Below are 12,335 nucleotides of genomic sequence, written 5' to 3'. Positions count from 1 at the left end.
ATCGCTAATTGCGGCCCCATTCTTATCTTTAACTGGGCCAAGTCCGGATTGACTACTCCCTCTCAATTTGTTAACATGCCAGTGCAAAATTTTACTATTATACCGACTTGCTGTATTTTCCATATCATCAGCCATTTAATCCATGGCTTCTACTTCACATCTCCTTAGTTCATATTTTAATGCTTTCTCCACTTTCTTTACATTCCTTTTGTTTTCATATGATCTATGACTAAGGTAATCCTTGTACAAGTCCTTTCTATCAAACATAAAGCTTTTTCACTAATATTCATAGCTGCTGGTCTAGCTTTCTTCCCTAATACACCTTCAGCAATTTCACAAATTATTTTTCTAAAATTATTCCAGCCATCTTCTACATTGTCGAACTTTTAACTTTCTAGTTTAGTATTCAGCTGTTCCTGGAATGTTTCTCTCAAATACTCATCCTGGAGTCTACCAACGTCATAGCTTCCCTGGAGGTAGTTACCCTTCGATATTTCAGCTTTAAATTAACCCTTGACCTACTAGATGTTGATCTTTACTCTTAACATCAATAACAGTACTCCTTTATACCCTAGTATCTTGTGTTGATCCTGCCAGTCCTAGGTTTTCAATAACATAATCAATAAGGTTAGCTGTCTTACCATCATGTAAATACCATGTTAACTTATGGACTATTTTATGACCAAACACCGTATTGGTTATAACTAGATTATTATACCTACAAAATTGCAATATTCTGTATCCAATACTGTTTTCGTTTCCTACACCAAATTTACCTAGGCTAGGGTACCATATATCCCTATTTCTACCAACCTGGGTGTTAAAATCTCCCAGTAAAAACATCATATTTCTACCTGGGACCCTGTCTATTTGCTCCTGTAAGTCCAAGTAAAATTCATCTGAGTCACTAGTATCTCCGTCAGTCGGTTTTGCATGGGCATATACTACTATAACTGATACTCTGAACTTTTTAGTCATAAAATGAGCAATTAGTATTCTATTATTAATACCTTCCCAGCCTAAATAAGATTTAGCAGCTTCCTTATTCATCATGCGCCCTACTCCCTGTCTATGTACCCCATCCTTCCTGCCTGAGGAAACAAATTCTACATCACCTAATTTCATGTTTCCTACCCCTGGGATATGAGTTTATGAAACTCCTAATAAGTCCAGTTCGAATCGTCTAAATTCGTCAGTCAAAATGTCAATACGATAGTCATTTTTTAATGTCGTAACATTCTAAGTTCCCATTTTCATGTTCTTTAAATGATTGAAATTATTTTCGCCTCAGGAAAAGCAATGATCCCGGATACCAGTACAGGACGAGGATCACATATCTTCTCAAGTCTACACCGAAGTGCTAAAGCCAGCTTAGAATCGGACAACAAGAAGTCCCTGGGACCTCCATGAATGGGGGCTTTGTGCAATACTGGGCCCATCTTGGTCACAACCTGGTTTTCAACACTTGTCGATGCTCTTCTATCAACAAGAGTTAAAATCCTGCACAGACAATCTCAAGTCTATTACCTCCGACTCATTATATATTCATGCCTACAAATATTATGCTACGACGGGGAGGCAGCCCATAAAAGATGTACTAGCTTGGAAGAGGTTTTTCAGCCCGAAAACGCCCGTCAAAACGTATCAAGCCCGTAAGAATTATCCATTAGTCAGAATCCCGTGCGAATGCTTTGTCGTTTACTAGGCTATAATTTCCTCGATGGGCGCCACTCCTCAAGTAGGAATAGAGTTGACCGCAAGGTCCCCAGTCTTTTAGGTGCCCCGAAAGGGTCGAGGCAGCCCTTTACAGAGACCGTTGTCCATAGACCTCGATCTTACGCCTTGCCGCAGTTTTCCTCCTAAAGAGGATGCTCCCGCGCTGGTTTTCTGCATCACCATGCAATTTAACCTATTACTGGGAGAAGGTTTGTATCTCCTGGGACTTGTGGACAAACCAGAACGTGACCATTTAAATCAGAAATTATTTCATTAATGAATAGTTTTGGAAAATTCATGTGTTTACACAGCCATTTGCACAATTTTAATTGTCTACAGGTATTATTATAATCTAGAGGCTGCACGAAACACATCATACCGGTAAGTGTTTTGTCTTAAGAATACAGTGCACTGATGATTTGCTAATTGTTTTCTCCCTGGCTTATTTTCTTAACTTATTTCACGGAGCTTGTTGAAATATTTACCAAGACCATGTCGGATACTTTATAATCAGCTATTATATTTTGTTAACCACATCTCTCATGCTTAGCAACTGAGCGGGTTTCTTAGAAGCGTTTGATCAGTTGACAGGCTGTGGTATAATTCTTATAGTTGTTATCGCTCAGAATGATTGCAGTTGAATTCTTGAGCTATAAAGCAACATGTTTCTCCCTTTTGTTAAATATAAAAATTAATTTAACTCTGTCTCGCGCTGTTCGTTTCTCACCCATATTGGATCAAATGTGAAACATAATAACCAATAGAATTTAAATACGTCGCGCAACTTTTTGGACATCCTATTTAATTTTATTGAGTCTACGGAAATCGTAAAAAAATACTAGAAAGCAAATAGCTCTAAAACGAACTCTATGGAGACATCAGCATTATTATCAATATAATTTGGAGCAGTCTCTCCCCTCCCTCTTTTTTCATCATCACAATCAACGATTGTTAATTTTAATAAAATGTTACATTCTATGGGAAGAATTAGAAGAAAACTAATCCTGAAGACATCTCTTTAATCAATCTTTCTTTAAATTAATACCTTTCAAACAATATTTATTTCTACACCCCTGAACTATCTAGTATTTAATGTTTAATTTTTTACACATATAAGATTGCATCTTAATTCTCATTTCTTACTCTTCATAACCATCGTAATTACTAAGCGATGCCATATAGTTAGGCGACATACTAAATGGTTTTACTTATATAGTCATAAAAGAATGCATCGCTCCAAAAAGTGGTTCAAAACCATTTTTTTGACAATACGAAGCTTAAATCACTCGCTATAGTAGTCAGAAGTACAAAGACCAAAATTTATAGAGAGAATACTAAATATCACATTTTTTTTGTAGATGGTGAACAGCATTTAATTTTTTTTATGGTGGGGTACTTTTTATAATTTACTATTTTTGTATCGATATTTTTACATTGTTTTAACTGGAACTGCTTTTTAAGAACTTTAACCCTCACCAGATTTCAGATTAAATTTACGACCGTTTTCACTACCTACCTATGACGTAAAATTGTTGAGGTTCCCTTTAAATTGCTAATTTTTTTTGTTTGCAAGTTTATCAGAGCAACCTATTATGCCCCCCCCCCCTAAGAAAAATCCTGGATCCGCCCCTAGTTTCAACTACATGTTGAAAATATTTAAGTGGGTTATTTCTACTTTAAGAGACATTGATTGCCTCCAGACCTTTCCAATTAAGATAAATTAGGTTTTGGTGCGAAGACATTAACACCTAATTTAAAAGGTCAATGATAAAATACTTAAAAATAAGATGATTTGATATGAAGATTCAAGAATGTATTTTTGAAAATTTAGATGGCCATACTTGTTAAGAGCTTAGTATCGCTATCTAGAAAATATAACGGTCAGCATATTTTGTTCCCAAATAATTTAAAAAAAAAGAACGTTTTCAGGCTAAATATTATGCCACTCAGCTGTGATGATTTTCTGGAGTTTGAGGTAAGTTAAAGTCTATGAAAGAACTGGAGTGTATGGTATTGCAACATTCATTAGAAATTTTATGTAATGATTGTACCTCAGGCTTTGTTTGTTTCTAGCTTTCTTAGAAGTCTAAGGTAGGCTAGGCCTAATTGGTTTTCAAAGCCAAGATGTATTGAGTTAATGTTCTCTTTCGTGGAAATTGTCGCTCTAATTGAATCTAAGTAGTTACATTATTACTGGCCCCAACTAGCCCACCATTCACTGCATTAAGGCATCTTAATGATAGCCTAGCTTATGTTGGTAAATTTGCAGGTGGCACTAGGCTATAATTTAGCTAGGATGAAAGTGAAAACGTCATTTGATGCTTTTTTATGCTCTTTCATAATACAATAATTGCTTCTGTTGCAAATTGCATCTTGAACCCTTAAAGAGGCTTAAAAGGTAAGCCTATTTTAGGCTAGGTATAGCCTATGAATTATGGGTAAATGTATACCAAATCATATTATTAAGTTTGGAATAAATTTAATACACAATTCGTTGGATTCTTTTTGTCTGTTAACGAATACAAATAGCTTCTCTTTCGGAAACTACTTTCAGCCCCCCCCCCCCCCTTTATATGCCAATTCAGTGTATATAGTTCTACATTAGGGGGGGGGTAAAGTTTAAACTTACCTCTCATTTACATCAGAAACAAAATTTGCCCCCACCCCCCTAATGTAGAAATATATACCCTGAATTAGCATATAGGGTATAGGGGGGGGCTGAAATTCATTTCCAATAGAAATTATTATTATATTTGTAATCAGAATAAAAAAAGGCATCAAATGGTGTATTCACTTTATTCCTAACTCAATAATATGATTTGGTATATATTTACCAAATTATGAAAGAGCATAAAAAAGCATCAACTGATGTTTTCACTTTCATCCGAGCTAACTTATATGACCCACTGTAAATTTACCTTGAACTTTACCCCCCACCCCCTCAATGTGCAAATATATACCCTGAATTGTTGACAGCAAAGTTTTGAAAAACAAAATTCAGCACATTTTTGTCAACAGCATTTGAAAAACTTGAAACAGTAGGAAAATGATCTGAATTGAGTTGCCTATTGCCTAATAAATGAGGTTTGAATTGTTGTAAATCAATATTTTTGGAATATATTACTCTTGAACAACTTATTTACAGACAAGTAATATGTTTTTAACCACTTTTCAATAACTTAACTAGTCTTGATAACTTCTTTGTGTGGTTAAAAAATGAAATACCTTCAGGGCCCCTTTAAGGGCTCAAGAAGCAATTTGCTTCAGAAGTGATTATTGTATTATGAAAGGACATAAAAAAGGCATCAAATAACATTTTCACTTTCATCCTAGCTAAATTATAGTGCCACCTGCAAATTTACCACTTAGGCCTATGTCTATGTTAGGCCTATCAGTGGGGCCATAGACAGTTTTTTGGAGGTTTTTTTGGGTAAATTTTTCTCCATTCATATTATTGACTTACAAATAAAGTGAACATACCACTCAATGCCTTTTTTAATGCTCTTTACAAATATAATAATTGCTTCTATTCCAAATTCAAATTTACCCACCCCACTCCCCGAATGTGCAAATATATACCCTGAATTGTAACCACACAAAGAAGTTATCAACACTAGTTAAGTTATTTAAATGTTGTTAAAAATATATCACAATTTTGATTTTGCATTTGCAATAGAAGCAACTATTATGTTTGTGAAGAGCATAAAAAAGGCATCACATGGTATATTCACTTTATTTGTAAGTCAATAATATGAACTGCAAAAAAGTTACCCTTTTTTGTTGTAGCCAGTTTTTGGTTTGGTAACATTCTAGACTAGGGCTTTTGTCAATCTATGTAAGTATTTGGGTGTATTAGTCTACGTTTAGGCCTGCTCAAAAGGAAACTACAAAGTGCTGAAAACAATGTAAAAAATATTCTAAAATACTTACTTAGCTTATATCATTTTTTAAAGCACTCACTTCACTTTACCAGTAAATTTACAGTTTACAACATAATTCAGCTAGGATGAAAGTGAATATAACCTATTGCTTGATGCATTTTTTAATTTTCTTTCATAATTCAATAATTACTTTGGAGGTGAATTATATTATGAGGAAAGCTAGTGACATAATCAAGAAGCAGTAAAATCAGACATAATCAAGAAGAACCATGGTAAATAAATGGTAAAAGTTTACTGATTATTTTCTTAACATTAGATTTTATGGTATTATGAACCAACTGTTGATGAAAATGATGAAAAATAATCAGACAAAAAATAATGCAAGCCTAAAAAAGGTAAAATTATAGACAAACTGCTTTTTGCTATCTTGGAAAGTGGTTGGGTTAGGGAAATAAAATATTCAGTAATGAATCCAGGGCCAAAAACATACTTCAGGAAGGTATCACCAAGCTACTATGTATACCCTGTTCTGATGATTTCTATGTCTTACAAATTTGCCTACTTGATAGGTATTGAATCAAAATTCCATACCTATTGGAATTTTGACAAAACAACATATACACCTTAATTTTCAGTTTCTTTTCCTCTTGTTTTTGGGTTTGAAAATGCAATTCCTGTTATTTGAGTTGGGTTTTAATCCATTTGTTTGTTGTTTTTTTTAATTTAGGAAACATATTTACAGATGTTTGAAGCCTCATAAATTGGAATTGAACAAAGTTACAAAGCTGAAAATACTTTTAATGTATAGTACTTCACATAAGCAGAAGATCTATTTTGCAAGGTTTGACTTTTATAAAATGAAGATTTTAAGAGGTTGTCAAAGCTCAGTGCACTCTAGACAGAGAAGGAGTGGAAGTCAGCACTTCAAAAATAAAACTTCTTGATATAGAAACCTCTATGGTTAATAGACATGGGATGGTCTATTTGAAACAATATTAATTATTATATATGTAATTAGTGTTGAAAAGCACATCAGATAGTGTCTTCATCCAAAGACTAGCAAAGCTATCTAAACATTAATAAATATACTTAAATTTCTAGATAAAATGCTTTTGCTATCTCTTATAATAGTTGAGTTAGAAGAATCAACTTTCAGGGAGGAATTCAAAGCTTGAAACTGCAAGAAAATTGTCCAATTAGAAAAGGCCAGGAATGGTATCCTCAGCATTTAAAAACATGTATGCTGTCATCACATTGTTGTTTACATTGATATGTTAGAGATGGTATTTTGAGCTTATGGAGACAGGATGGGTAAGGGACATCATAGACATATTTAGTACATTTTGTTGCCCTCCTGTGGATGGATTCTATGGGTGCTTTGTCAATTTTGTTGATTAGGCTTGCAACACACATTCCAAACTCTAGCTTTGGTCAAACTAGACTCTTATATAGCTTTGTCATAACAGTTGGAGATCTGCTAGTGAACATTCTTTTAATCAAGCCAAGTGTCTGAATAGCCTTTGCAATGGTTGCATGTGCATGAATATAAAAATTCAACTTGTCGTCTAACAGGACACAAAGATCTCTCCCCATGTGGCTGCTGGTAATACCTTTGTGGGACCCATCACTGCAATTCATATGGTACTGAGTGTTTTTTTTTTTTTCTGCCCAAGCTGGAGAGCATTGCATTTTGCTGCATTGAATTCAAGCTTCCAAATATTAGTTCAGTGAGTGAATGCATCAAGGTCCAGTTGTTTTAAATCAATATTTTCCACTGTGTTTGTGCAACCAATAAGTTTCAAGTTATCAGTATAGAGGCTTACTTTGTCATTCAGGATTTTTGACATGTTATTTATATTTATATATATATATATATATATATATATATATATATATATATATATATATATATATATATATATATATATATATATATATATATATATATATATATATATATGTATATTTTAAATAGTCAGACTCAATACAATGGCCCAGGGTACACTGCTTCCAACAGAGGTCACCTTGGAGAATAATGTCCTTCCATCCATGCCAAATATTTTAACCATCTGTTTCCTATCTGTTAGGAGTTGTATCACCCACTCAACCACATCCTCATACACCCCAATAGCTTGGGGCTTGATTTGGAGTCTTTTATGGCAGACTTTCTCAAATCCAGTAGTATGATGTCAATAAGGAACCTCTAGTCAAGAAAATTTGTGACATAATTGTAAGGATCAATCAGGTTTGATCAATAACCAGTCATAGACAATTTTGATTGAAAAACCTTTATAATATTGGTCTTAGTCATGGTTTTGCTAACTTTTGAAAATGTTTTTATTTTTCTTGAAGATATTGACTACAAAATGAAGAAAAAGTCAACATTGGAAGTTTTATTAAATCATCAGTGTAATAATATGAATATAGTTCTAAAAACCACTAGCCTGAAGTACTATCCACTAGCAGGCTGGATTTGAATTCCAAGTCCAACCAATTCTTGTCTTCTCATGAAAAATAATCTGGCAGCTTTTTGCTTGTCAGGAATAATAGAAATTAACTGTTGAAAGCTAAGCCAGCTTAGCTTTCCTTGTCATGAATAAAGAACAAATGTATCTTCTTTACTAGCTTTTTCTGAACTGTTGGCAAGATAAAAAAAAGTCAAATTTATAGTTCATCCTTAAATTTGAGAAGTTTATGGTAGTTGATGATAAGAAATCCATGCATTTGGAATAGATTACTGTGTAATATCAACTTAGCATTGTATTTGCAATTGAATTTTTTTTTCATATTTCTACTACAAAGAAACATAATTAATCTTGTCTCACCTAAATGGTTCCAATTGCAAATTGTAAATGTAAAAATGATCACATAATGAACAAAACAGCAAAACATCTTGAATAAAGTATTTTATTAACCATGACTAAGTAGAAAAACAAAACAAAAAATCAACTTTGCTTCTGTTGCTCCATTCAACTTAACACAACAAATTGGCATTTGCAAACAATGCATGAATTATGATATAGCAGTGTTATCAAGAAAATAATTCCTTTTGTTACATCATTGATTTATGAAATAAGAAAAATAATCATATTAACAGCTTGCTTTAAAGTATGATGTTAGTAGTTTCAGTTTGGTATTATACATCACTATCCAAGTGTATATTTTAAATTCAACCAGGAGTGTTACTAGCCAAAATGTTTGGGGGGGGGAGCAATGGATTTTACCAACAGTGGTAATTTTTACCAACTGTTTTTATCAATAGTTATCATAATGTCAGTTCCAAATATCAGGAGTTGGTAAAACTGCTGTATTTACCAACCAAGTTTGAGTTTCTGTAGATGACATGTCAGTATTTTTGTGGTTTTTACTTCACCAAACAAAATTTTTTTCCTGCATCAGAAAAATTGTGGCACTTCACACCACAATTTGAACAACCCATTTTTTTTTACCAAGTGCCCAAAACCCTTGGAGGGGTCCCCCTACCCCCATACATGACGGCTGTGGACTCTTGTTAAGTGATTCATTTATGAGATAAGAAAACTTTTAATTCATAGCTTTCTTAAAAGGCATGATGTTAATAATTTAAAGTTGCCACTGAAAATCACTATCAAAGACTAGATCCTAGGCACTTTCCACTGACAAACAGGATTCTTAAAACAAGATTGACAGTTATCAGTGGAACAAAGAAGTTTATAAAAATTGGATTGTCAAATTGCAATCTGTGGAGAAGCAAACTTTATAAACTCAAATCACGACTGGGCAAAATCAACAATCCAAATCCACAATCTTTTTCTCGAGCATAGTTGTCAAATTCACAATCTAGATTATGAACTTACAATCCTGATTGTCAGTGAAACAGAATTTCTGTAATCTGTATAATAAGCAGATTTTGCAATCCAGATTGTGATTTTACAATTCGCTTTGTCAGTGGAAATGGCCTCCTACCAGCACCCTAGATTAGTTAGATCAACTCCTGCCAAAGCATGGTTATTAGTCTTCTTCTATTTCATCTTCTATTAGTCCATAATTTTTGTTAAGTTTATGAATGGATTTTCATCCTTCTGATATTACTTCTTGGAATGTAATTTCAGGCTAGCTTTAGGCTATTGATGACTTATTATTGTGTTTTTAGGATAACATCAAGAAGCTAAGAACAGTAGATGATAAAATTATTTATGCTCTAAACACAAAAATCCCAACAGAGTCATTCAAAGCTCAAGTGGATGCTACAGGAAGTTGTAAAGCTCTATATGAAGAAGTGAGTCAAACTTTTATATTCTGTCTCAGAAGAAGTAGACCCAATAGGTCATCTCTCTGTATCTTTTCATCATGTATCCTTCTCTCTTCCTGCTTTGCTTTTTTCCCTTTCTCCTCCTCCTCACTCTCTTTTAGTATCAATAGTCAATCTGTGATTCATCATAGTTCCAAAGTTTTAGAATATACAGCATCGACCAGTATTTTGAATTGAAAGTAGCATGTTGGTACATAGGGTCAAAATGTTGTGCAGGTACTTTTGGGGGAATGAAAGACTCAAAAGAAGTCCCAATAGAGATCTCTGGGGCATACCAGATTGAACAAGTTTCCAAATTGAATATGAAAGAGCTTGGTGGCCAAATCACTAATACCCAGGTAGGGTAAGATACCCAGTATTAAGATAGCTAATCACCACTTAAAAAGGTAAATTACTGTGAAATCTTGATTACACCACATAGAAAAAAGACTGTTTTATCATTGGATTTGTCTAAATTTACTTGATAAATATATGATTGGCTTGAATATTTCAATTATACACAACATTGACAATTTTTAACATACTGATAGTCAATAGTAGACCCTTATTATGGACATACATGCTTTAAACTTGAGCCTAAACTTGGAAATTGCTGCCCAATCTCGAATATGGGATCTTAAAGCAGTGTTCACATGCATGTCTAGCTGGAATCTCATGTCTAGACATGTGTCTGGCCAGAAATCAATGTCTAGACAACTACCAATTACAAGTAAAATTTGGCGCTTGGCTAGACAAGTTACAGCTAAGCATCCAGTTCTAGACACTAGAACTCAAAGTCTAGGATTTTCAATTACAGCCAATCAGAATGTCTCAAGTTCCACTATTTTTATCATCTATGTTTACATTTTAAACTGAAGTTTAATTTTTGTTTTCTCATTAATTGTTTTTTTCTTATTAGGGAAATATGCAACACTAGACAAAATAGTGAAGCACACTAAGGCAATTGTTTGGCTTGTCTCATCCATTATCTTGTGACAGCAAAAACAGGGATTACAATTTTGGAAGTTTTACCTGCATAAGCTCTCTGAATTGGATAGAAATGACAACTGTAATCTAGTTGAAACTAAATTTGTAGTTTTAGCTAAGCACTAAATTTTTCGTGGGAACAGTAGTTTTCTAGACGTCAGATTCTAGCTAGACATGCATGTGAATCCTGCTTAAAGTTATAGACAAGCATCTAAATCATAGACAGACTATCAAGGATACATTAAGTCTTAGGCAAGTGTTGCAAAGCAGAATGATTGTAGGCTATTTAAACAGGCTAGGATGCAAGGATAACTATCTTTTTAGTTTAAATTTTAAAGAAAAAAGTTCTCCTAGATTGTAGTCAGCCAATCCTAACTAGCCCATCTCCAAGTTTAAGAACTTACTGTACATGTTTGGAAAAACTGTATTTTACTCAAAATATTTGTCCATGATTAGGCATTGTCCAAGTACTGGCAGCATTATCCTATAACTTTTTGTAATTACTTTGGTAAGAATGCAACACATCTAAAACATTTCCCCTAATTTGTAAATTTGTATCAAGTCTATGTACAAGTATGTCATGGTCAAGTGACTTAAATCCTTTTAGATTATCAAGGGAAGTTGAAATGAGTGCAAAATTTTCACCAATTCAATCATTACTTAACAAGGTAAGGAATTTTAAGGCATGTTCCATAGATTTATAACATCTAAAACCAAAGTTATTCTTCTACATATAAATTTTAGTGTAAAAAACTGAAAAATCCTCAATTGTATTTTTTTTTAGATATTATTCAATTTGCCTGTTGAATGATAAGCATAGTGGTAACACTATTGCACATGGACTGTTCTGAACTAGAAACTATAATAACAAAAGAGAGTAAAAAGTTACCATTCAATTCCCCAGTCAACATGCTTTTGAAACATGATGGTTGCTGCCGTGACAATTGCATACCAGCCCAGATTGGCTGGTAGATTACCGCTATATACAAAATAATGCTGATTCTGTTGGTTTGCATCAATTTGTTGAATGGGAATAGAGCATTACTCTTTTCTATTATAGCATTTAATGTAAGAAATGTCATGTTCAAGAGTTTCACCAAGCATTTCATTTAATGCCCGTTTCAACACTCTTTCCAAATTAACTAATTTTGATCATTACCAATTCTATTTTGGATTCTTGAAGAACCTCCAAACTAAGCATTCTCGGCGTAATACCTTAAATTAGGTATCCTTTTCTCAGACCGCACTAGCTTTCTATAAAAAACAAATAAATATTCAAATGGGGATGAGTCCATTTATTTAGACGTCATTAGTATTAGTAAAAATAGTAGATTAGTAGAAATACTAAAGTATTAAAATTAAAACTAACATACTTGTACAAAACAAAATAATTAGCTTCCAGATCATTAAGTAAAATAAATAACAATAACTATTATTTTGTGAATGACCTGGAAGCTAATTATTTTGTTTTGTATAAATAT

At 33.3% G+C, this 12,335-nt stretch overlaps 1 protein-coding gene across 1 annotated transcript in view; it reads left to right on the top strand.

The window, feature by feature from the left end:
- The first annotated feature begins 3,582 nt into the window (after nt 1-3,582).
- Ccdc58 (Coiled-coil domain-containing 58) overlaps nt 3,583-12,335 on the top strand; it is a 30,284-nt gene continuing 21,531 nt past the window's right edge. The window contains exons 1-2 of the mRNA XM_089099941.1: nt 3,583-3,691; nt 9,730-9,855. Of these exons, the coding sequence (XP_088956067.1) occupies nt 3,656-3,691; nt 9,730-9,855 (162 nt within the window). The 5' untranslated portion in view covers nt 3,583-3,655. The remainder of the gene's footprint in view (nt 3,692-9,729; nt 9,856-12,335) is intronic.

This window comes from Artemia sp. Qi Xiang Cuo, chromosome 2, assembly GCF_049724085.1.
Source record: "Artemia sp. Qi Xiang Cuo chromosome 2, ASM4972408v1, whole genome shotgun sequence".
Taxonomy (NCBI): domain Eukaryota; kingdom Metazoa; phylum Arthropoda; class Branchiopoda; order Anostraca; family Artemiidae; genus Artemia; species Artemia sp. Qi Xiang Cuo.
The sequence above is the reverse complement of the archived record's forward strand: the minus strand, read 5'-3'. Positions and strand labels throughout refer to the sequence as shown.